Raw genomic sequence first — 26,650 nt, forward strand, 5'->3', positions numbered from 1 at the left:
ACTCAGCTGCCCCACATCCAGCATCTGACTTTCACCTGTTTTTGTCCCGTTTAAAACAAGGCACCGGGATTAGGGACGTTTTCAAGACCAGCTTTGACTGGGGCTGCTAAACCTTAAAGCTTTTAAGAGCCAGGAAAGTATCATTTTCCCTTACCAAAGCCACATGTGACTTAGTGTTCCCTCCAATCTGGGTTCAAAAAAATTCCTTTCTTTTGCCAGGAAGCATTAAATGAGAACAGAGATCTGTGCCACAGAGAGGACTTCAGCTTTGCAGAGCTTTGTAGAGTTCAAGAAAAATTGAACAGGATCTGAGTCGCCTTCCCAACAGGCACAGCCTGCCTCAATCAAAGCCCCTGCAGGCACCCGTGTCTGCTGCCTGCTCAGTTCGCGTGGGGGGGAGAAATCCGTGCACCTCTGCAGAACGAGCGGAGGTTTTCTGCAAGAATATAAAATTCAGGGTACAGAACCGACTCGCCGTTGACGCTTAGGGCAGCTGTCACACAGCAAAGACTCGGCTGAGCTCTCAGTGTTGAATTTCCACCCGACACCAGCAAAGGCTCGGGGCGTTGAATTGAAGGTCCAGTGTCCCGCAGCCTTTCCCGGGCAGGCAGAAGTCAGAAAGCCCCATCAGTCACCTCCAGGCTTTTGCAATGTCACAGTCATCTTTTTGCCCCGGAAATTCTCACGCAGCCCAACTTTAGTGTCCACAACGCTGTTTAAAAGGAGAGGCAGTGCCCTGTGAACCCTGTGCAACAGGATTACTGAGTCACCCTTTGCTAGCGTTAGTCAGAAACGTCCTTACACAGCAACGGCAGTGTTGGGCAAACGGCAACAAGATAAGGGTGCCAGAACACCCCGGGGCTTTGCCCCTTATCTCTTAATAGCTGAAAACAAGGATGCAATTTCTGCACTGTGCAATTTCTGCTGCAATTTCTGCACCCTGCCCAGCACACAGCGGTGCAGGAGGGGTTTTTGCTGGTGCCTATCCTGGCTGGGAACATTTCTCACGGCGCTGTCACCGGCAGTGTCACTCCCAGGTGCCGAGTGCTGCTCACGGTGAGGTCACCCCCATCCTCTTTGCAACCTCACCGGGTTTTGGGAAATGCAAAGCTGGCCGTGCCGTAAATGGTAGCGCTGTTGCAAGCTCCCTTTCCCTCCAGGTGGGTGGGATCAGAATGACAACGAGCTATCCACCTTTCTCTGGTTTATTACGTGTTTTTCCCCCCCCTCAGTGATACTGCACCCTGCAGACTTTCAAGTGATTTGAGTAACAGTCCGACGTCCTACACAAAACTGCTCTGATGCTAATTAAAGAGCTCAGCCGTCAGAGGGAGAAAGGGCTGATCAGCTCCTGCTACTCGTCTTCCCTCAAGGAGGCAAACGGAGGAATGGAAATTGCTGTATCAGACTACGATGTGGTAATAACAGTAATTGTAGGGAAGGGACTGAAGTATGTGTGGGTTTGCAGAGGAGTGTGCTCGGTCTGTGCTGAGCTCCACACTTTTCACTCAAGTCACGCTCCCAGTTAGCTCCCGTTTCATTGCCACAACAGGAGGGACATGGCAGGGCAATTTCAGAGGTCTGAGAACCCCTTCCAGCCCCACACAAAATTACTGGTGTTTCAGGAAATGGCTGCTGTGCAATTTGGTGAGGTTACAGCTACCAAGAGGCTGAAAAACCTCAACCATCCCTCTCCTTTAAGGAGCATCCTGTGTGCGCAGTCAGAGAAACCTCCCCAAAACAAGCACAAACAGCTCAGCGTCAGGAGGAGCCGGGCTATGCTCACTTCAGAACTGTGGCTGCAAAGAAAATGCAAGTACTTACTGAAAACCTGGCCCTGGGATCCTGACTTGCCTCTTCTCCTGTGTGCTGCATCCGAGCATGACCGCAGTGGGTAGGGAGAGAAGGCACAGGCTAGGGGTGCCTACTGCAGGTCCCCAGACACCACACTCAGCGCTCAGTGCACCTCTTTGCATCTGCCTTTTCACCTGCTCCTCCCGTGCTCACTGTCTCCCCAGTTTTTGTTTTCAGGCTGATCTCCAAAAGCCATCGGTGTCTGCACCGTGCTTTGTTCACACGAGGAGTGCACTTTTCTCCCTTGTTCCAGTAATTCCAGCGCTTAATGCCAAACTTGCTGAATATTTCATGCAAGGAATAAATACTAATCCTTGGACTGCAGACAAGCATGATCTAGTGCTTTGTCATTCCACGTGCCTACCGGATTTAAGAAGAAATTTTTTAAAGCACGCATTTTTGTGAAAGATGTAGAGTCGGGTTATGAGGCGTGAGCATTTTGAGTTCTGTCTGAAAGCACCTCGTACCAGTGACTGTACACACCAGGAAGTCACTATTGCGTGTTCAATCTTGAGTGTTACCTATGTGACCTCATGGATGGGGCCATCAAGGCACAGGCACAGCAGCACGCCCTGCGAGGAGCTCTTGCCGATAGGTGTCAGCACAGCCTGCCCGAAGCCTCGCAAGCAGGACCTTCCCCAAGTCTCCTCCGAGCTCCTTCCCAGCCGACAGGATTTATTTCCCTTGTCGTAAATCCATCCAGGTAGCAGGGTTTTGAAATAAAAGCCCCAAACGGAGCTGTGCCTGTTACCTGCACCACTTGCAAGGGCAGCGCCCCCAATTTCGGCACCAACCTTCAGAAGGAGCAGGTTCAGGCTCTCAGCTTTCTGCCTGTGCAATGCTTTGATTCTATCAGAGGCAGCACCGCGCTGAGCACTGCTACACGTGGCCGCTGCACCTGCTGGCATTTTTAAACCTTCTTTCCAGATGAGAGAAGAAAATGAGATTTCACAAATGCCTTGGCTGCTCTCACAGCCTCCCACCAGCTTGCAAATACCTTGGCTCAAGTCAACCACATTCGGGTGAGCAAACGTCCCGCAGAAATGAAATTCTCTGCAGTTCTGTGAAATCAAGAATCAGGAAGAAGTCCCCTGCACAGAGGCTGTCACAGCTTTTACCCAGTGTGTTAACACCCCGAACACCTGTGTAGCAAAAAAACTCTTCCAAAATCAGCCTTAACTTCTGCTTATGGAAACACCAGTTTGAAAAATGACAGGCCTGTGCTTTCGAGGCCATTAAAAAGCAAAGCACTCTCCAAGCGCTTGCTTTCACAAGTGGTGGAATGAGTATTTCTAAATGGAGATTTATCTGCAACATTTCAAGAGGATGTGCTCAAAATTTCACCCAAATCTCAGACATACGAGGCACTCAGAAGCTCCCAAACTCGTTGGGAACTACCGGGTGGCCAGCACCACTAACACGGCCAGGCTACGGATCCGTCTATATAAGGCCTCCTGGCATCGGGAACCTATTTTTGCAGATCGTGGTCATCTTATTTACCAACAGGGCCACAAATAGTTTTCCCCAGTTTGGCACAACAGGCTCGTCAGCAATATTTTCAGATGGCCCCGAGTCACACGTAAAATGAGAGCGTGTAACCTGCGGCGCTGAAAAGCAGCACGCACCCCTCGATAGCCCCCGTCCCTGCGCGGGGCTCCCTCTGTGCGCTGCTCGGGGAAAACGGGGACCAGAGAGGCTAAAAATGCCCTGCACAGGCCCTGGAGGCTGATGAAGGAAGTAGTGGGAAAAATTCCTCCGCTAATGTCTGGAGGGATCTGCGCCCGGGGACCTCCTCTCTCAGAGTCTAAATCCGACGGGGTTAAAGCAACAAACTATTTGTCAAGCCTTTACGCCAGACCCGCGCCGACAATGCCCTCGGAGGGGTCTGTTTTCTGGCCCGTGCTTCTGGGGAAAAAAATGAGCGAGTGCTCCCAGAGATAAAAGATAAGAAACTGAATACAAGGAAGGACCGAGGGAGGGAACGAGCAGACCTGCAGGTTCGGCTGTCCTCGCGGCACCGCGCGGCTCCCAGGGCATTGGGATTGGCCTCGCTGCCCCGCGGGCGGTGTGTTGGAGGGGTCTGGGGGCTCCTTTCTCGTCTGCATCCACATTTCGGTTAGCCAGGGGCGTGCAGATCAGCCAAGGACCAAAACAAAAGGGCTCCTCCCTGCAAAATGTTTCTAGAGAGACAAATGCTGTCCAGGTGGGTTTTAAGCCCTGATTTTTAAACTGCTCTCCCTCTCGTCAGCATTTACCCAGGAGACAGTGTTAAAAAATAATAATTTCTTATCACGTCTATCGCTCTGTTCTGCACACAGGCTTGCTGCTGTTACTGTGACAGGGTTGCCAGCTCCAGTTCGGGCAAACACTCCTGGGGAACTCAATTCCAGCACGCTTGAGCACAGCACTGGGCACAGAGCGGCAGCTCCTGGCCTGCCGGGTATCTTATCCCGGACACGAGCAAGAAGGGGAGGCAGCCAGCGAGCCGTGGAGCGCAGCAGGGACGGGCAAGGAAAACCATCTCCTGGAGGGCTCCCTGCTGCGGCACACCCAGGTGCTGCCAGGACTGCCTTGGCTGCAGCCTGCGGGGAGCCCCAGGCCCTCCACGTCTGAGATCTCGATGAAAGACCTGGCGTGTGATGGACTGAAGCCTAGCCCTGTGCTCGATGGGGGTGAGCAGATGCTTGGGAGCTCCTCTGCCTGCCTCCGCTTCTGCACCAGCACGCAGCTGGCACTTCCCTGGCAGTTCAGGGCCTGCAGGAGAACCTCAAGTCCCTGGGCCAGTCCTAAGGCGAGAGGAGAACCAGACCTGCTTACAACACCCGTCTCCCTTTGAACCACTTCTGTCCCGTGCTCCTCCATCCCGTTTTCCCCCTGTGAAAGCCCCCCAGCTCCAGCCCACCATTTATTCCTACCACGTCAGGCCCAGCTGTCAGACACAGGACAGGAGGGCAAAGCAGCTGTCCCCGCAGAGCTGACACCGCAGGAGATGCGCTGACGGATGCAGGCTAGCTGTCACGGCGAGGATCCCATGGCAGGGACTGCTTTCCCGAGCTGTGCACACAGACAGCAACTCGCTGAACTCCCAGGACAGCAGGATGGATGCGGTGCACTGAGAGCAGGAATCAGAAGGCAGATATTGCCCGGTGTTCTGGCCTGCTGACACAAAGCCAGCTTTATGCTGCGTGGTGAGGGTCTGACACCGGGGCAGGATCTGCCATGAGCGAGCTCAGTGCCCCCTCAGGCAGAGGCAGCGCCTGCATGGGCAACAAGAGCCAGCCCCGAGCCCTGGGCCCGTTCCCAGCTCCTTCATTGCACCTGCCACCTGCCTCTGGCACCGCATTCCTGCACCCCTGCATGCAACAATGATGGAGAAGTGATGGCAGCAGTGGCCCTGCGAACAAAGCGAGGACGGGATCCTGACTGTACCTTCCTAACAGGCTCTGCCCCCCATCCTCAAGCCGTAAGGAGGATGTAGGAACGAGGTTATGGGGTGATTTATGGTGTTGTTCCCGTAACTGCAGTGCACGGAAGTGCTGTGGGCACCCAGCCCGTGCACACTGATGGGATCCCAGAGGTGCAGGTGGGTCGGGGGCCGCCCGCAGCCAGGCACCAGCAGGGACGGAGGGAGCAGGGCGCCCAGCGAGGCGCTGCTGGACACGGAGCAGCACCAGCACCGAATGAAATCCCATCCCCTTCCCCGCGAGGGAGGTGGGGACAAGAAGCACAGCTGCTCGCAGACAGGCGCACATTTTAGAGCTGCAGGTTAAAGCTCTCTTCTGAAACACGATGCGTGAGCAGGTTTCCAGCTGCTCCCCTGTCTGTGCTGCAGCTGTGTGGAGGCACAGGTATTTTCCTTTCTTAACCCTGGTACATGCAGACCACAGCCATTTCCCATTCTGCCGACCAGCTACAGAGCCCAAGGCCTTGCCTCTGAAGCTTTCATTTAACGAGTGCTGTCTCAAAGCAGGCACACAGGCAGAACACATCCAAGAGCCCTACAAAATCCAGGGAAGGAGGCAGCAGACTTCGGGCTCTTCCTGCCTGGTTCGGTGAATGCATGTGCAGGACAGATCCCTGCAGATTTTTTCAGGGGAAAATGGATCAAAAATCCACTTTCAGACGTTGAACACAAACAGCAGAAGAGGCCGCGGGAATGGAGGACGGGGCCTGGCAAATCAAAGCGAGGACAGGTGTGTGTCGTAAACCAAAACCCGCGCAGATTAAGCACCTAATCGGCAACGCAGAGCGATCCTATTGAACCTGAGCAGTGATGGATTAACGTCCTGGAAACCAGCCCTCCGCGCACACGCAATACTTTCCCAATAAGGCGGCAGCAGATGGATTCGTCACAGCTTTGGGAAAAAAAAAATCAAAAAAAAAAGCCCTTCACCTGCCAGTTTTTCTCTTGGCCTTGAAACGTTTCATATTTAATAACACAAGTTTCATTAGAGACATTTTTCAAAACCGCCCAAGTGAAGACAGAAACAAATTAGCATCCTGTCTGCCTCGCACAGACCAACCCAGGGACCAAGAGGCACCAAGAAATACCTGAGCTTGATGGAGCTGCAGCTCGGAGCTGGCCAAACAAGCTCTGGGCTTGCTCTCTGGAGGGGCAGCAATGAAGTTAAGCTCCACGTTCAAGGACGTTGCTTCCTTTGCAGAGAAGGGCGCAGCTTGCTGTTCTCAAACGCAGCAAACCCGTCTGCCTGCACGCTCCCTGCAAGGATGCATTTTGCAACAGAAATTGGTGTAGATGTTGCCCAAGTGCAGTTTTCACTCGCAAAGCTCCTGGGAGCAGCAGATGGCTGCATAACTACAGCGTGCTGCTCTTTGAAGCATTTCTGTGTGTACTGTCAGCCAGGTTTCTCTTCAGAAGATGCTCTTTGCCTCCTATTTCCAGGCTGCAGTGGAGCATTCTCACAAGGCTGCCTGCCCCGGTGCTCCTCGGCACTCCCAGCCTGACAGACGAGCGCCAGCGCTCCCCCTTGCTGGTAAATCTGCGAGCCCAAAGAGGGAACAAGCTCCATAGATTTAATTGGAAAAAGCAATTCCAAGCAACCTGTGCTGTGACAGTGCCTGTCCTGAAGGATGGCACGAACGTGATGAGCGCTGCAAGTGGCAGCAGTGCCAGTGGCTGCACCTTACAGACACAGGCATCGACACAGGTACAAAGCTGAGAAGCTCGTGGCTCCATCTCAGAAGGGCAGTAATCAGGTATGAGATGAGCACACTCCAGTCCCACAGTTGGCAGCACTGCAGAGCCACCAGAATTAAAGCAGAATTTCCGCAGGGGTCAAGGCTTTCCAGGCTGGAGGGCTCACACAGCATTCGGCTGTGGCAAAGTCAGGAAGGACAGAGACTTGGGGTAACGTGGAAAGTTTTAGTCTGCAAAGGCAGGAACAGGACCTATAACTACTACATCCAAAGGGGAATAAGGAAGAAACAAACCAGATCAGGAAAAGTCACCTGGAGGAAGCGTCCTCCTCTTTTCCAGGCTGGGTTCAGCGCTACAACAGCGCTCTTTATTCAGGTCCATCCCCTGCCATTTTCATCCAGAAAGACACTGCACATATGGCAAGGAATTTCCACGGGTTTCATTAACCTGCTCTACTTTGAAGTATTAGACACCTGAAGCTGCAGTCATAATTAGAGACACCGTTCTGTGCCAGGTATCAGATTTTCACTTCTTCTGATTCCCAGGAGGCCTGGAGCTATGACATGGCTTTAGAGAGCTCAAGGTGATCCCAAGTTTTTATTAAAAAGTTAGGGGTGCCTTCAATTAAAAGGGGCTGCTCAGCGCTGCACTAAGCTTAAAAATGCACATGTACACAGAGATCATTTCGCAGCCTTCCCCTTAAGGGTATCTGGCTGTAAATGGAAACAAATTGGGCTAAATTTTGAAAGTTTATTTTCAAAATTGCCTCTCCTCGTTTCCTTCCTTGCACACAGGGGAAGGTGTTTGTTTTGCTCAGGAGCACCTCACAGGCTGGTGTCTCGGGACCAGCAGCAGCACACGGACTGGGAGGCACTGCTTTAGAGACTGCTGCCCTGGGCAGGTCAGGATGTTGCCCTCTTTTTTTTTTGCTTTTTTTTTTTTTTTTTTTTTTTTCCAAAGCAAGGACATGCCTTAGATTGTTCACTGCGTTGATCCACGGCAAGTCGCTCAGCAATGGGAACGGGAGCATCGCAGTACAGGGTCAGAGCAGAGTATTTCAGTAACAAGCCTCAGCAGGGACCGCTACAGAAAAAAAGATGGAGCGCAGTCAAGGACAGCGACTGAACGATCCGCACGATCTCAGGAGATCCTCAGACACAGCGGCTTCTAAACCCATCCAGACGTGAGACTGTTCCCATCGTTCAAACAATTGGTTGTTCTTCAGAAATGCCACTGCTCCCTCAGACCACCCCGCAGCCCTGGGGGCTCAGCTCCACGAAGCCCCCAGGAGGCCCCGAAAAAGGAAGCTCGCCCCGTATCAGCACCGGGGTTATGAAACTTCACCGACTGTTTTGAAAACTTGCCGCTGTTTTTCCAAAAGGAGATTACAAAAACAGGGCTTTCTGCTCGGGGCAAGGTTTTTGGACAGCCTCGGCAAGGGCAAGGCGCTCTGTTTGCGCTGAACGCAGCGGGCGGGCTCCTGGGGCTCTCATGCTGCAGCCAAGAGAGCCTCCCACCGCACCGGGACCACATCTGATACAGCCTCCTTGGACAGGTGACAGCAGTCTCTCCTACCTCCTTTCGTCTGCTCCTTCTGTTGACACAACACCATCAAAGGCACCTTCCCCTCAGCTCACGAGGGGAAACCCGAGCTCCAAACTCTGCCTCGAAACACGGGCCAGAAGCCGGCAGTGCTGAAGCGGTACGGAGCGGGGCCTGGGGATACAGCAGGGCTGGAGCAACAGAGGTGGGAGAGGTTTTTGCACGCTTGCTGTGTCACATGAAGACTACCCCAAATGCTTTTAGTACAGACTTGGTCTGAAGCTGCCTGCTCGCTCGGGCTGGAGCAGTAAGAGGCAGGGAGGACGGACCGGCCGCTGCGCCCTGGCACTGCCAATGTCCTAAAATGAACGGAGAGGATCAGAGCATCTACCACCGAGCATCGCCTTCCAGCCTGTTTTAATCTGAAATCTTGGGAGAGATGAGAAGTGCTCCCATCTCCCCAGCCAAAGCTAAGGCGGCCTCGTTGCACGGAGACAAAAGCACCAGGAAACGAGCGCTGGGAAGCTCTGCCCTCCTGCAGGAAGGGCGGCCGGGCTGCTGCATGGCAAGGCTGCGCGCAGCAAACAGGAAGAGCCGAGCCGCGGGGCTGCGGGGCTGCTGCAACAGCAGAGCAGTGGGAAAACACATTGCTGGAGGGTGGCACTGCGACTCCTGGGGCTCTCTCGCCTTCTCCTGCGGCTGGAGGGACGATGGCAGCAAAGGAGGGGACGGTGCTCGGCCCAGGGTGGTAAGGGAGACCCAGCAGGGAGGATGGGTCTTCATGATTTTGGCTAGCGCTCCTCTCCCTGCAAAGATCTGGTCTTTGTTTTGTCCTTCCTTATTTTATAAGCACGGTACAAGACCCTGATTCAAAAAAAAAAAAAACTGTCTACCTCTGCCCAGTTAGCCTCTGGGAGCACAGGCAAAGCTATCGGCGTTTTTCTCTCCGATTTGCAAAAGCTCCAAAGGTGCTTCCCAGCTCAGCGCACGGCTCTGGCACACAGAGGCCAAGTGCAGGGCTCCTGAGGAACAGAACCCAACAAACACAGGAAGGAGAAAGGCTGCAGAAACACACGGTTGCTTCAGGAGTCTGAAATAGCAGGGGCAAGCCAGAAAGACAGCTGCCTGGGGGTACGCTCTCCATCCTGCCTATAAATTACCCGCAGCAGCCCAAGGATGACACGAACACCAAACACCGAGGGGACGATGACGTTGAAGGGCCTGGGTCAGCGCTGATGGCTGGGGCAGCCTCTCCCAGGAGCTGCCACACAGATCTCACAGCACAGAGGCAGAAGGGATCCCAAGGAAGAGCGTTTCACAGACCTGCAGGGAACAGGGAAAGTCTTCCCTGCTGCCAGCGTGGGGCTGAGCCCTGGGTTGGCCACCTCCACGTGCCAGCAGCCCTGTGCCAAAGGCCTCACAGCTCCTGCACTGCCCCATTGGGCCAGGGCTGTGAAGTCTCCATTTTTAAGCAATTTTTGGTTCCTTCCACAGCCATTTCAGCTGCATGAGAAATTGTTTTCAGGGAGCACCAGAGGACTATCGATACCAACGTCATCCTGCCTGGGCCCTTGCTGCAAGAGCAGCGTGCTGTGGCTTGAGCTGCAGAGGAGTTGAGACTAACCCTTGCCTCCAGCTGGATAAACAAACGCCAGCTTAAGCCACCTCCAGCCCTCGATCAGGTTCGCCTCTGCAAATAGAGGGGCCAAAAATCAAAGAAGAGCCTGGATTAACGATGCAAATGAAGGCAAAGAAAGCATCCCTGATGCTGGAGGAAAGCACTCATGGAGAAAAGCACCTGCCTGGGGGGTCCCCGGCCCAAGGAGGACGCTGTGGCTGCAGTTGTGCACTCACACGTCAGCACGAGACGGTGCTGCTGCCCTGCGTAGGAAACGCTGTGAGCTCCTGTGCACGCTTCAACTCCTCTGCAGCTGGGAATGACGAATTTTACATCCCAGCAGCAGGCGCTGAGAGCACACGAGGACCTCTCCTCCGTGGCCAGGCAGCCCCTGTTGCACGTTTCTTGCCCTGGAGAGGCACACACAGCACACACAGCACACACACAGCCCTCGGGCTGCGGACGGCCTCGCCCCACATCCACGCACACCACACGAGGGCTGAGCTGCCTCTGCACACCCTTGCGTGCCTGTCTCCATCGGTAACTCCCCTGCAGGGCTCCCACACACAAGGGCTATCCATAATCCTCCCTGCGCTCCCTCCTGCTCCAGCAGGATTTGCGTGTGGGAGTGCAGGAGGTGCAGAGTAACTCCGAGTGGCCAGGAGAGCTTGAGGGAGAGGAGTTTAGAGGCATTCCTGCTCACGTGCCTAAAATAGAGATGCTGCTGCCCACCCGCCTTTGGGAAGCCTCACACCCCACCAGCAAGAAGCGCTACATAAAAGCTGGGCATTAACTCCCTTGTTCTGCTCCGGTCTAATAAGTAAAAAGTCAATGCCATTGTTTTAGATCTAAGCAAAAAGCACTTTGAAACCTCAAAAATTAGGGTTTTTTGAAGCAATTACCTACCTCCTCCGTCTCCGAGACTAAAGAAACATGGGCCAATTATTTCTTTGAAGGCTAAATATTTACTCCTAGGTTCAGTGCAGCAGCTCACGGTGGGGATGAATTACCCAGCTCTGATGTCATTTCATCTGATGCCCGCAAGTAAGAAAACCCAAATGAAAACAGCAGGTATGGAGAACAACAACAACAACAAAAAAAAAAAACTTTCTCCTGGCAAAGCCCCATGAGGGGCAGGGATGAAGCTGCTCCAGCTCACTGCAGCCACGGCCCTGGGCAGGATCCAAGGCCTTTAGCACAGCCCCGGTGCCATGGTCCTGCTCCAGGACCCCCTGGTTAAGGGCACGGGTCACTGTGCACAATGACACCTCTCTGAGCCAGAAGTGGCCTGGTGGAGAAGCCACCGTCACACCCCGGGGACAGACAAACCCCACGGAGCATAGAGCAGAGGGGTGGGAATTCCTCCTCAACCTCCAGGAGCAATTAGCTCGCACACACCCCGTGCTGGAGCAGGCGTTAATCAATCAACGTCAGCTCTCCTTTTAAGATCCCTCCTGCGTTATTTACATCTGACTCCAAGTTTCAAAGCTCTCTGCTTTTGCCCCCTCCAGCCACTATTCTTTCCCAGGCAGTGGGTGCCAACACCCTGGTTAGGGCACCAAAAAGGAGCTATGTGCAAGAAACCACCACCAGCACAAGCGCGGGTGACTCATCTTCTCTGAAGACCGACGAACAAGAGCGCTCTCTGTTCGGTGAGACTGCCTGAAGTTTCAGTTGCGATCTGATCTTGCTCCATGCGCTCATGACAGCATGCAGAAATATTTCCTCGGGGGATCTTCCCATGGGACTTAACTCTGACACATATTCCCACAGGACTTGTTCTTTTAACGGCGCTATTTGTTAGTAAGGCAGTGGGAATTCTACTTTGTGAAATACCAACAGAGTGACTGAGACGCGGAGCTGGGTGCCGGCGGCTGGGTTCATTAACGCGGTGCAAGCGCTAACTGCGAGTCATGCCCCACATTCAATCCGACGGAAGAACTCGCTGGGCTGCAAGAATAGTTGTCCCGGGTCACACCAGAGGTCTGCACAGCCCAGTATCCTGTTTATGCTACCCATGGCCTCTCCTCCACCCTGAGCAGAGGGAGAGGAGCAGGCGAGCTCTACGGCACGGAAGGAGGAAGAGCAAGAGCCAGTTTCCACAAGCATTCACTGGGCTTTATTTTCTTCCTCCATTTTAAGTCCGAGCCTGCTGAGTTCTCACCTGCAGACGTAATGCAGTGGACGGGCAGACTCAAAGATCAAACTGAAATGTTTAAAGCCTGTGCAGACGTATAGCCCACCAACACCAAGCCGCGCATTAACACTTCGAGTTACATCTGACCAGTTCTCAAGTAACACCAGCACGCAGGACATCTTGATTTCACAGAACTTCGTAACAAAAAAAAATGTTAGACAGGAAAACACATCTTGAAACAACAATTAAGTAATCTTCAATACTGGAGGAACAATACTTACAGAGCATGAAGCAGGGGCAGAGGGAGTCTGCACCCAAGCAGATAACTCAGCAAGGAACGCCTGATGGGTGCTGAGCTCCTTTTCCTTTTGTTCTTCCCTCTCTTCGTTAAATGTAAAGCTTTTGCCAAAATGGCTAGTTTTATACTCCCCCCTCCCCCCCGAGCTTCCCCCAATTCTGCTTTTGTCAAAGTTATGTTAGTCAAATTCAGCAATATATGAAAAACACACATCTCGTGTGTGACACTTGGAGTTCAAAGCCAGTGTGGGAAATCATTTGTGGCATTTTCCTGCTCCGCTCAGAGCAGGACTGCAGGAACGTACCTGTTTTCCCACGCTTTCCTGGTTGCTGTGGGTAGCCAGCACGGGCATGTCTCATCCACTCCTCAAAATACCTAAGTGGCAACTACCGAAGACACTCAAAAAATCTCAGCTTTGGGACACCACCACTTAACTGGCACAGCTTCTCGTGACTGCAGTTAAGTGGCACTCATCCCACGTGGCACGAACCAGCACTGAACACCTTCTCCAGACAAAGAGGAAAACCAGAAACAACTCAGCCTGCCTCACAGCGCACTGCTGCGGGCAAGAGGACACACAGGCTGGCAGAAAAGGACGTGACCTGAAAACCATTCAATGATAAAACATGCGGGAAACACAGACTGGGACCACGCAGTCCTACAGGTGAGATCTGACGAGGGTTTTAGCAGCAGGGCAGTGGGAGAAGGGCTAGGGAAGGCGGCCGGGCGCTGCCCCTCACCTGATGCCAGGGGCCGGATCCACTCCTTGCTGTTGAGGTCGAGTCTCCAGAGGTCGTTGAAGGCAGCGTTGCAGCTGCTCTGCGTGCAGCCCCCGAACACGTACATCGACTGGTTGGCGTCATAGTAACACGCGCCTAGGGAAAAGAAACCCACCATTAGTTCGTCCTTCTCCTGTCTTCATGGGTTGGGTGAAGAAGATTTCCTCCCCCCAGTCCAGGGATTCAGGCAGGAGAAAAGCAACCAGGCTACAGCAACCCCAAAACCACGGGCCAGCTCAGGAGTATCCCCGACCAGTGCAAACCTCCAGCAAGAACCTTCTAAGACGATTATCCCCTCAAGCAGACCTGCTCCTGAAAGTGCAAAGAAAGCTGCCTTAGAAGCTTACAGTTAATTAGATTAGCTATGATTAGCGCTTTCAGCACGCTTACCTTTTCTAAGCTATTTCACATTGCTTACAGGGCTGCCAAATTTTCCTAAGTGACAGTCCTGTACACCTACGCCTGGTGGCTTGTTCTTTTTTTCAAAGCTGACAGCATTTCTCCTTATCTCATCACAACCCAGTGCCACTGAAACACAGGCATCTCACACGAGCATCCCCTTTGCTTCTTAGGGGCCAGGATCAGGCAGCACGAAGGGGAATAAGGAGGAAACACAACACTTGACAACCCCGCTGAGATACCCAGGGAAGAGAGAGCTTTTGGCCCAAAGCCGAACTCAGCAGCGAAAAAATTCAGTGTGCTGAGCCAGCTTGTGTCCCGTGGCACCCAGGCACCTCTGACAAGCACTGAGTTACACACACGGAGCAGACGGGGATGGTGCAGCTCCTCTGCCTCGGAGGATGTGTGTGAGCACTGCAGCACGATGCAGACGCGTTCAGGAAGTCAAACCACTGTGATTAACACAACAGGCGCTGAGGATACGAGCGGCGCTCCCCGGTTCCTGGTCTCCCTCCTCTCACAACCAGCCCCAGCCCCGCTGACTTCACACAGCACCCCCCTGTCAGGGCTGAGCCCCGCACCGTGGGATGCTCGCGGCAATTTGGGGCTCCCCCACTGCTCACGAGCAGGGCCCAGGGCCCAGGGCACAGCGTATGGGGCAGGACGGTGGCGCAGGGAGAAGGAGCTTGTCCTTTGGTGGTGGCTCTGATGGACAGGCACACACTGACTCTAAGTCTGCAAGGATTAAATTTCCACGGGCAGTTTTGGCACAGGCGTTGTCACCTGCCAATCCTCTGACCTGAAAAGAGGAGCCATAGCAGCAGGTATGCGCCTCGGCCGCGTTCTGCTTTTAGCAATTCAATCCTCCCTTGACCTGACATAGCCTGAAAATCTCAATTCTTGGGTTTTCTCAAAGAGCCTTCCCTTTCTTCCTGCAGAGCTCTGGAAAGGAAAGCACACGGCTTTTGCAGGAAGGACAAGTTTGCTGCTGAAGCCTGACCTACCTAGCAGGGAGCTGCTCTGCTGGTCACAGCATCTCCAGGGGCATATTTAACAGCCCCCAGTCACCACAAACTCAACACGGATAGTCCCAAAACACTAAATCCTTCCTGTGGTCCCACAGCACAAGCCCTGCTATGCCAGGGAAGCAGCGTGCTCCGACCTGGGCACCCACCTGCTTGGATGTGTTCAGATGAGGGAATCACCTGGGGCTTGGAGGGAGCAGGAACCATCGCCCTCACCATGACAAGCGATATATCGCACAGAGGCAAAGAGCAAAAGGAAAAGGCAAAGTTGAGGCAGGCAGCCCCTGGTGCAGGGCAGCGTACGACCCCGGGTACGATGCGGAGAAGCACACGGGGGCACGCAGAAGCCCCTCCAGGGTGGGTGTTTGTGCACAGGACCACGCGACTCCGTAACTAACCAGCACAAGGCAGGCTGCAAAATCAGCAGCACGGGGAGGGCAGGGCTCTAGCTGGGAAGGGAATTTGAAAAAAAAAGAAATGTAAAAGAGAAATTCAAGCTCGCTGTGTCTGTAAGCTCAGCACAGGAGCGCAGCAGCTCCAGCAGCCAGCATTACTCCGTGCTGAAGCCAAAGCTGAGGTGCGGGCAGGGCAGGGTGCAAGCTGCGCCGCTCCTGCTCTGTCTCCACACCACTTGCTGTACGTGGCTGTTCACCAGCTCCACGAGCCATAAAATTAAAATAGATTTGGGTTAGCTGAACTGACAGGACACCAGACTGCTCCGGGGGAGCTCGTACCGCCACGGAACCGCTACGAGAGCACCTGGGCTGGAGGGAACCAAGGGGCTGACGGCCTCCCTTGGGCAGGGAGAGGAAAAGAGCCGAGGAGCCGGCCGCCCTCACGCCCTTGGCTCTTGCTGGGAAGGCCGGGGCACGGAGGTGGCCACAGAGCGGGGCTGGGGGATGTGCGAGGGCAGCGCGGGACCACCCAGCAACCCCACGTGTGCATCTGCACGGGGTCCTTACCTGCAGCTGAAGGCTTCATCTCAAACCACATCTCGCCCAGCTGTATAATACACACCTACGCCACGCGAAATACCTGCGGAGCTGCCTTTCGGGTGGGGGATACACTGAGCAATGTAAATAGTGGCGCAGGAACTGCGCGGGCTGCAGGAGGTACCTGGATTGGGATGCAAGCTGGCCTGCCTTGGCACCGACACGGGCGGAGGAGGTTTGCATGACCCCCCAGCACGTCTCCCGGGAGCAGAACCGGGAATAACAAGGAAGGAATAAGGAGTGGGACCAGGAGTAATGAGCAAAAGCATTTCTGTAGCCTCACCCACTCCCCAAGCCTAGCCCCGGCACCATTTGTGCACGGTACGAGCCCTCGCAGGCTGCTACGGCTCAGCAAGGTGAGGGTACCAGGCAGTGCTGCCCCCGAAGCACGTGCAATTCACAACTGGTGCGAAGCAACACGTGCTTCTGGGGGGGATCTGCTCAATGTTTCTTGAAAGCTTACTGTTGTCTTAGAAATCTGATCACTACCTCATCGTGACAGGTCGAGAGCCCCTCACCTCCTCCCCACGCCAAAGCCTTGGCGACTCCTGCTTTCACACAGAGCGCAGCTCATTTATTATTTCGAGGGGAGGTGGCAACATTCCTCTCCTCTATTTGGATTTAAAAAACCGGCCAGCCAGACAGGCACCATGACGTCCGCACGGCGTGTATTTTAATCCTAGACCAAAATAATTTAAACTTTGCCTTCCTGCTTCTTCTTAGCAAGCCATTCAAAGCTTCTGAAGCCAAGGCAGGCAGATCAGTTTGAAAAAAAGTAATTAACGCAAGCACAACTGAAAACTCCGGTTTGATACCAGCCTTTCAGGGTGCAGAACAAACCCTGGGAGGAAGATGTGCATCCGTGGTGCTTTCAGCTCTTTGTTGGGTGGAAAGCAAGGAGAAGCTGAAACCCTGGGATGGATTTGTATTTCTTTTTAAAGGACTTAAATTCCAGTAAAATTCAGCGCGTCCCAGAGTTTCAGTATTGCAGAGATGGCGTGCTTTTGTAACTGGAAATTAAAAGAATAAATATTTCTGATGTTTGAAGACACCGATACGCAAACAGACTGCAAAGGCAGCTTATTTTGAACACATTCCTGTTTTCCCTCTGTGCTGCACAACAGCCACGAACAAAGCATCAGAGCTTTTTCACCCAGAGTGTGAGACAACCAAAATAAAGATCAATGGACTATAACTGGGAAGGGAAAGCTGAATGCAAAACACATGCCCTTTGTGATAATTAGAGGGCATTGACTTTTTAAACGTCAACTACATCAAATAAAGTAACCTATACATATGGGAGTCAAGTTCAGAGGTCAGATTCCCCATCAGAGAGAGGGGGGAGAAGTCAGCTGGCTGTTGAACTCCCATTGCTACATGGCTCCCAGCTGAAAATAGCACCCCAGCTTTGCTGCTAACTGTTGTCAGGCCATCTTGGCTCCGAAACTGCCCCACAACACGGCCCCACCAGCTACTGATGGCGCCAGCCCGAAGGAGCTCCCGTGCTTCCTTAGCTCAGGGCAGGAGATGCAGCGCCATGAGATGGTGCAGAAGAGCTCCCTGCCTCCTTCAAACGCGACCCCAGCCTTACAGCCCCTGTACTTGTGTTCAGCGGTGCTCCCAGGAGCGCCCTGCCGAGCTGCCAGCATCCTTCCAGGCACGCTGGGTTGTGCGGGGAGAAGCTGGCTGTGCCCAGCCCGCTTGGCACGGGAGGCAGCGCGAGCGCAGCGCCGGGAGGCAGGGCTGAGGATGAAAGGGCCCGGGCCCGCTGGCTGGCACCCGTGTTTACGCCGACTGCGCCGCAAGTTGCGGCACGATGAGAATGCTCCGGACCTCGGGAAGTTCAGCTCTGCAACTGCCTTCCACCTCTGCGTGGGGTGTGTGTGTGTGTGTAGGAATCCTGCACCTACCCCCTCTTCTCTACAATTTCCCCGCTGCAGTCAGACCAGGGCCTCGGTACAGTCAGAAGGCAGCGATATATTTAGCAAAGCTGGGAGATAACAGAAGCTGCTCGGTCCCCTTGCTCTGGTTGGGAAGTGGCCCGTCCTGTAAAACAAACATCTTTCCAGTTTTTCCCCTCGTCTTTCAGGGTAAATTTGCTTTAATTAGTCATCACCTTGGTACCATGCGCCCCAGACCGTGCGGAAACATTTCAGTTACAATTAGTCACTGCACAGCCACCTCCTCCATCAAAGGATCAATATTTCTGGCTCAACGGTCGACATTCCTTTGCTGCCTTTCCTTTTCTGCATTCCTCCACCTTTTGACATCACTTTCCGAGGGCAGCCAGTTATTTAACTGCATGAGTCACTGCTCTGGTATGATCTCTGTAGGCTTATACATTAGGGCTACAGACAACAATTAGATGACTACTGCAAACCTTCCACCTTCAGACACCTCGCTGGTCTTCATCTCAGAGACCTATGCACGAAGCACATCTTCCACTAAGCCTGTGTTTAAATCCCAAAGAACAGCATCGCCGATAATTGCATAGTGTTGTGCAGCTCTGGTTAAATCCTTTAGAAAAGCTACAGCCCATCCATAAAGCCTGTTATCAGCCACACTCGTCGTATGATCAAAGGCCTTGACAAATGCTTCCTCCCCATAAAACAACGGTAACCCCATTAGTTATTCCTTATCGAACAGTTTTTCAATTACGTTGTTCAGAATTTATAGCAGACGATGACCTCTAACTATTTAAAATTCTCACTTGTCATGTTAAATATTGGCTCCAAATTAGCACTTCTGAGATATTTCTAATAAATCTTGGGAAAAAAAAGAGACAGCCCTGGCCAATCCTTCCATGCTACCGCTGCCCGTTGACTTCAAAGCACTCATACCCGGCAGATGACGTCTTCCCATGAAACCTGGCGACTCACCCCTAAAAAATGGTTTGCGAACCCTCCCTCACTCCCCCCTTCCCAGACCTCCCCTTCTTAGCTCGCCTCGCTGCATATTAGTACTTGAGATCACAGGTTTTTCAGATCCTCTTTGCATTGTGATTAATGATTTGTTGCCTCAGTTCTAGCCTCTCGCTCAGAAAGGAATCTCAGCCCAGCCCGGCTTTGATCAGACCTTCCTCCAGGCTCTGATATTGGAATCCACCCACAAACACGCGCGGCTTTGCTGTAGGGAAAGCAGATACCGCAGATCTGGAGAACTGTTCAAAAATAATTCGTTTTAAACCAGCAAACAAGTTAATCCAGATTAGCTTTCTGCACACCAAGTGTATTAATAACGCTTCTGTAGTGACCAAGGGCTGAGCAGAGCCAGGACGGTGTCACTGAGGCTGATGGAGATCAGAGGCTCTGAGAGCTGTGGCTTTGGTGAAACAACTCAGGCTGCAGCAAGTGGCAAGAGGAAGCCCCTGTTGGGCAGCAGAAAAAACGAAAGCACATGCAGCAAGTCCTTGGCATAATATTTGGGCCTTCTTTGGGTGATTCTTTGCTATCCTTACAGCTCGCCAGGCACAAGGAAGCTGTTCCAAGGCACTGGGGTGGAAACGGTGCAGGTGAGATACCCCCTCAGAAACAGGCCGGTTAGGACGGACGCCACCACCAGCTAACTGAGGGAAAACACCCGTGAATCTGCACGTCATCGGGAAGCACTTTGTTAACATTGCTACTTCAAAACGGGTGATGAAACGTGGTGCCTTTTTGAAGTTTGAGGAGGACACAAATCCTTGAGCAGAATGCTGCCACCAGAACATCCCCTAGGCTTTTTTTGGGCTGCACATTCTGTGCGTTGGTTGTTCCATAAATTATTACTCGGGAATATGAAAATTTTATGACTGCTTGCTCTTGGAATTGCACCGCTTACATCATGTTTATTTACCTTTGTGAACACAAAGTTTGCTCCCCGGAAGAGCCGTCTCCCAAAGAGGTCTGACCCAGCGACAAAGCCACAAGGACTGAATTTTTGTCATATTTCAACATGGTGCCTGGCACAGCCACTGCACCACAAATAAGTTTTATTTAAGTAGCTTTCCCTCAACGGGAACCCGTTCCCTGTTCCAGAAACTTGGAAGCAGGGCAAAAATTCAGCCATAAATTAAGCAATGTTGTCAACTGAACTGCTGACTTCTATCGGCAAATCACACCCACGACAAGCGTGCTTGCCTCAGTCCCTCTCATCTGCAGCCCTTTGTGTTTTGTTTTGAAGCACACCACGCTCAGCCTCCTCCAGGCTGTTGCTCACAGGCGTAAGAGACGATGTGCTGCGTAAAACGGCCAGCGTACGTCCCTACGTGCAGCGGGTCGGCAAACTCACCGGCTACAACAGCCACTGGACTGGAGGTTTCTCTTGAAGGGGACAGGGCTCAGACTTGAAGGGGAGCTGTGTAAAGTCTGCATGTAAGATTTGCAAAAAACAGGGTGGGATTTTTTTTCCTAACTCCATTAACATTTCCTCTTTCTAGCCCAGGACAACAAACAGCTACTGAATCCCTATTCTTGTGTAAAGTGCTTGTGTTGGCAGAGCTGCCGCGTTACACCGGGCAGATAAGGCTCTGCTGCAGCAACAGGCACGTGCGCCACCACTCCGCCCCGAATGACACAATGCAAACACCTCCTTACAGCTTCCCACGGTAACTCCGAGCTGACGAGGGGCGAGCGGAGCCCTTCTGGGCAGCTACTTACTGTGCGAGAAGCGTTGAGTGATGGGGGTTCCTGGGTAGGGGTAAGTGCGACTCTCCCACTGAATATTTCCTTCTTGCACCGCTTTGATAAAGCCGTGATAACACTGATGGGCCACACCTAGAGAAAAGACGAGACGTCAGCAGAATTTGAGGCATGTTAAGAACAGACAGTGTCTGCACAGTTGCACAAGTGCATCCAAAGCCAGCACATAACACACCTATATAAAGCAGTGTGTGTATACGCCGCCTGACAGCCTTTGTAGGAAGCAGCGAGCTTGGAGAAGCCAAAGCAAATGACAAATTATCACTCGGTGGTGTGCGGTGAGTAGCAGCATGATAGCAATTACAGAACAACCCCTGTATTTGGGCTATAAATACACTGGTGGATGTTCAGAGGAGTCAAAAGAATAAAGAACACGGACTCTGCAAACGCAGAAATCAGCATTCACTCCACATATTCACCACACCTTTGCTATTCGTCAGCTGTGCTTGGTAAAGCCAAGCCTTTGGGATAGGTGTGTGTGAGGCTGCGGTTCTGCCCCGCTGCCAGGAGGCAGCTGCTAACACACAACTCTCCCCGGACTGAGCTGCTCTGCCACGAGCAGTAACAACCAGCGAAGGCTCAGCTGGAGGCAGGGAGCCCGCAGTCAGCACAGCAGAAACATCACCTGCTGCCAAGGAAGGTCTCTAGAGAGAAGAGGCCGAACCTGGCATCCCAACAGCCCAGCACCTGGCCGCAGCCAGGCAGTGGGAAGCCAAGGTGCCAGCAGGACTGTTTCAGCATGGAACTACACACAGCACGCTTCAGGTCACTATAAACACGTATTTAAGCACAAATCCCACGTATTAGGGACATGTCTTCGCAGAGGGGGGGTTTTGGCCCACTCTGCTGCAACACAAGGCTAATCACACCCCAATTAATGCTGCACGTAAGCGCACCTTTCTGCCAGAGGAGCACACAGGCCTTAACGGAGCACTGAGGACAAACAGCACATAATAATGAACTTTTAAGAGAATGCCTGCAGCTACTGGACAGTAATCTACAGTAACTATGAGAGGGGAAGCCAGTGACACAAGGCAGCACGTGTCAGGTGAAAATATTCCTTCTTAGCCTGCCAGGGCATTGACCTGTCCTACGGGAGGTGGCTCCAGCTCCTGTGGTGCAGGCCAGCAGCAGAGCCACGGTTAATCCTGTGCATGGAGCGCGTGTCTGCTTGTGCAGAGAAGGGCCAGAGCCTGCTTGCCGTGGGAAGAAAAGGGGCTGGTGAAGCCTTGTGACTGCAGCAGCTCAGCAGATGCTCTGTGGCCCCAGCACCTGCTCCGCCTTGCGCCCACAAGCCCTGCTGCCTCAAAGCACAGAGCCGCGGGGAGAGGATGCAGCCCGTCACGCTTCTGCAGCAAAACATCAGTTTTGAGAAAGAAAGCGTGCAGAGCAGATCCTGGGTTAGCTGAACACCGTTTACCTCTAGCACTTGGGTGCTAACAGAACCTCCAACGCCAGCGTGTAAGCCTCACCATGCCCTGACACCGAAGGGGCTGGATCCGTCCTCGCTGGCAGCCCGGGCTATGGCAGCAATTGCACTCAAGGTGCCAGAACCTGCTGGGATTTTTCCCCGAGAGTTTGCTGACCGTAAGCCCTGTGCCAGGAACACCCCCGGCAAGAAATCAGACTCAGGGATACACAGCAGGAAGCTTTAAAAAAATGAAACCCTGGGTCTTCAAGCAGCTGGTCCCCAAGAGACACACGGGAAACGTAACCTGAACTGTAGGATTTTGGAGCAGATGTATCCTGACAAACAGGAAAAATTGACTGGTAGCAAAGAAATCAAGCATTTACCTTGAGTAACCTCTGCTTTGCAGAGCACACGTTGGTGATTACACTCCCTTTGCACTGTAACCACCACAAAGATGATGTGGCTGCCCAGCACCTCTCGCCGCCCAGACTCACGCCGATGTCACGGGGCGCCTTGGGCTGCTCTTCCCTCCCCTACACTCCAGGACGTTTCCCACAGTCTCTGTTGGGGTGAATCACCGGCTGCTTGCTCACTCCAGCTGCATCCTTTGCATCTCTTAAGGCTGCTTCAGGAACAAGCATGTGTGAGAAAGCAGCAACTCAAGGCCATGGGCACTTGAAAACCTTTCAGCAGAGGTGCAGACCGCTGGGCCGGCAGGACCGGAGCACTGCGTGTTCGTGGGCCCAAAATTATGCCAAAAAGTAATTGTGCAATGCTTACTTCTGAAGGAGCTGCATTTTGGTTCAACCTCCAGCCTGTTAAACTCTGGGCAAGGCAGAGAATCCTTGGAATCTCAGCAATGCCTCACATGTGCAAGGAAGTCCACAAGTGAGACATCACCCCACACACCTGCCCAGCCCTACGCAGCGCCAAAGGCAGAAAGCGCGGCCCTTCTCACCTGACACCTGCTCTGCGTTTCCCAGAAGAAACAAGTCACCCAAGCGCAGCAGCCTGCCTCATTTCCTACAGATCTAACCAGGGCTGTCTCTCCCAGCGCCTGTTCTTATGAAGCCTGCAAACAGACCTCATGTGTCCAACAACCTGATGTAACAGAAATCGCCGCTGTCTGCAGGAGCACTGGAAGCCAAGAGGCAGGCAGGGTTTGCGCAAGGCTACAAGCAGAGCTCTGTCGTATCACATATATCTAGCATTAAAATATCCCCATAAGGCTTCAGAATTAATGCTGCGCAGAGGCAAAGCGAAGCATCTGTATCTCAGGGCTACTCTTTCAGGAAATCTGCATATGCAGATCTCTACTAATGTAGATGCAGTTTACGCTTTGCCACTTATCTTCGGCAGAGCTGTAAGAACCGGGCACGGTTTTGTTCCCAACCAAAAGCACAGGCTTTGGGAATGTAATTATTGAGCAAGATGCAAACAAAGCACAATTACAGCCCCATTAGACATGGGATGCCGGGAGCGGGGCACTGCTGTGCGTGTTGGAGAGGAAGCCTGAACGCAAGGTCAGGAGCGCCGCTCGTTAGCAGCGTACGGGCAGCGTTCAGAAGCAGTACTAAGCGAGCAGCCCGGTCGTGGGGGTTTTGGGGTTTTGCTCGTTCCTATTTCAAAAGAGAACACCCAGCCCGACGGCAGGAAGCTGCCTCGGCTGAGGGGCTCCGTTCTGCAGCACTGGAGTTACCGGCAACACAGCAGCAAGGCGAGGCTTCAGCTGCTTTTCAGGCATTTTGCAGAAGTCAGATTTCTGAGTTAAAAGGGAGAAAATAAAGGCAAGGCTAAAGCAAAGCAAAGAGCAGCTGGAACATGAAGCCACATCCCCACAATTAAAAAAACGCATTCTCACTACAGCCATCTGTACCTTTGATTAGTCGATACCACTGTTTGCAGACAAGGGCAGCAGTTTTGTGCTCCTGGTACGGTGAGAGGAAGGACAGGATATATTCCAAAACCTCTTCGGGGAGCTCCAACATCGATCTGTTATGCCTGGTCTCCTCCACCTCCAGCTCAGCGTGGGGCTCGTCATCTTGCTCCATCGTCCCTTCGACCACAGCTTCTTCGGGATCCACGGCCATGAAACTGTCATCTTCACTGTCTGAGGAGCTGGCCATGGCATTCCACTTCACAGCTTGGGGAGAGAGACAACACCGAGGTAAGAGCGAAACCCACCAGCACCAGGAAGGCAGCTGCAAGCCGCGCACGTTACACGAGAGGTCTGCACGGAGCCCTGCACCAGCGAGCTCCGGGTCAGGGCCGTGGTTTTTGCAGGGCTTTGAAGCGGGCTGCGCGCAGTTTAGGAATGAGCTCGAGACCAAGCTGCCGGTGCGTGCAGACAGAAGGTTCGGCACCTTTCCTCCCCCAAACAAACGCTAACCACCACCACCACCATCGGCGGGGCAAGGCTCGCCTCTGCTGGGAAAGCAAACACGTCACGCCGCTCTCTGGCCGCGGAGCGTTTTCCCAGGCCACTTCTTCATCTCTCAGCCCCGCAGCTGCCTGCGGACAGCACCGGGGAGAGCAAAAAGGAAGAAAGAAAACCCACCGCAGGAATGAGAGCCTGCGACAGCCCCGCTCCCCACGGCCTCCCCCTGCCACCACCGTGTTGCAGGCCCCGGCAGGACGTGGTGGTGGCGGTGTCCCCGCAGCTGCCCGCGGTTTGGCAGCACCAAGCTGTGGGGTGAGGAGGTGCCGGGCCCTGGCACAGGGCTGGGGGCAGGACCGGGATCCCCGGGGAGCCAGGCGGGACAGGAGGGACAGCTCACAGCCGCTCCTCCCCTGAGGAACCAGTTTGGGCAGCGAGTCTGCTCCGTGTGGTGCTGGGGCTCCCAGGGAGCACATGCTGCTGCGGGAAGAGGGGGAACGGCCCCGTCCCGCTCTCATTTAGTGTCCCTCATTTGCTTCTTTGTTTTATGGGACTTACAAGTGGCTGCTCGGGGTAGGTGAGGAAAAAAACAACACAGGATTTACTGCCGATGACAGGCTGGGATATCATTGCCTCGCGTGCTCTGGATGACTGGAGCATTCGGCACCGATGACAGAAATCCATCCCGAAGTAAATCCACCTTAACGAGCAGCCACGTCCAGCCTGGCTACGGGCATGGCTCACGGGCTGTCAGCAAACCCGTGGCGGCCGCTGCAAAGCAGAGCCCAGCCCCTGTCTGCCAGCAGCCAGCGCCAGCACCCACCAGTGCAGGACCAAAAGGCCCCAAATCCATCCCATTGCAGCCCGTGGCCCCCAGGCTACGGGACACATTCTACCTACAGCGAACCCAGAGAGCAGACCGGCTCCTCACGAGGGGAAATGAGGCAAAATTGCCCAAATTCAGCTCAGACAACGCGCAGGAGGCTGGCTGTGAGCCGTGCCACCTCGCCTTTACCCAGCTCTTAGTGTCATGGCAGGTACAGCCAGGAGGAGGTTGAGTTACCTGGCTGCCTCCTGACACCTCAGCTGCTGTAGAGGACTTCCAGTGATGCAAACTGTCCCCCCAACCTGTCCCCTCCCCAGCCTGCCCCTTCCCCAGGTAAATCCAGGGCACAGCTCCGGCAGCAGAGCCGTGTGGCAGCAGCCCGGAGGCGCTGAGCACAGAGCTGGCCGTGACAACCGATTCTCAGGCAGAGAAATCCCGCGAGGCAGCGTCACCGCCGCTCCTGTCAGCTTCCCTGATGAAGCAGCTTCAGAAAATCCTGGGGGCTGTCAATCTTCAGCAGAAACCAAGTCAAAATTAAACTTCCAGTTATCACGCTACCAGATGCTCTGCAAATTCTCCGGTGTCAGAAATCCTTCCTGGAGTCAATGTTATGACAAAGAAAGCCTGAAACCAAAACGCGCTGACATAAGTGCTGCTGCGTCAGCAGGCTGCGTTACACAGCAGATAATGCACAAACTCCCAAAGATTAAGAAATTGAAAACTAAAAAAAAAAAAAAAAAGAATCACACTAAAAAAAATAATTAAAAAGCAATGGGTTGGATCTTTTCCAAGCAAAAACATCTCCAGGCAGGAAGCATATGTGCCTCCTTCCACCTCGGGCAGTGCTGCAGGAAGCCGGAGGCTCCCCAGCCTGCAGCCCCGGCCGCTCGGGTCGTGCCCAAGCCGAGGAGCTCGGGAGAAGCGGGGTCAGCACCGGCCTCACGGCTTGGGGGAATGGAGCAGCACATCGGGAGAGGTGGCACGGAGGTGTTTCACACCCCAGAAGCGTGCGGCGTGCTAGGAAAGCCGAGTGAAGCGCACCCGGGGCCGGTGCAACGGGACACCTGGAGGTGACAGCGCTGAGCATAAGCCTCGGCTCGACAGGTTGGCACAAACCTGCTGTTAGGGCTGGGAAGCAAAGGTCACGTCTGTGTGCTTCCCAACAGCTTTTATTTACTGCTCACATAACGTCCAGAACCTGCTGGAGGATGACAGCTGAGCAGCGCAAGAACGAACGCCCTCCTAACGAGGACTTTTCCCAGCTATGAAGAGCACAATTATTACATCCCAATTTCGATCCTCGGGAGCAGGCTCAGGAGCTACAGCACACCGGTTAACCACAGCGCACGGACCCATCTACGTGACCTGGGAGAAGACACAAGCTAAGGGTGCCATCACGTGCAAGGAGCTGGTGCAGGACAGCACCTCCGAGGCCACTTTCAGAAAGGCAGGGGCAGCAGGAAGAGCTCCTGGGGCTCTCTCGGGTCCTGCAGGCGCTCGCGTGCAGCTCTGGGGCTGGAGAAGTCGCGCTGAGCTCTGCCTGGTCCTCTGCCCT

General features: G+C 53.6%; 1 protein-coding gene across 1 annotated transcript in view; it reads right to left on the bottom strand.

The window, feature by feature from the left end:
- Positions 1–26,650, bottom strand: part of FBXO42 (F-box protein 42) — a 48,802-nt gene that overhangs the window by 12,464 nt on the left and 9,688 nt on the right. The window contains exons 2-4 of the mRNA XM_084300020.1: positions 23,769–24,035; positions 20,440–20,556; positions 13,348–13,482 (exon numbers count right to left, since the gene is read on the bottom strand). Coding sequence (XP_084156146.1) covers positions 13,348–13,482; positions 20,440–20,556; positions 23,769–24,018 — 502 coding nt within the window. The 5' untranslated portion in view covers positions 24,019–24,035. The remainder of the gene's footprint in view (positions 1–13,347; positions 13,483–20,439; positions 20,557–23,768; positions 24,036–26,650) is intronic.

Source organism: Netta rufina (genome assembly GCF_964035555.1).
Source record: "Netta rufina genome assembly, chromosome: 22".
Taxonomy (NCBI): Eukaryota; Metazoa; Chordata; class Aves; order Anseriformes; family Anatidae; genus Netta; species Netta rufina.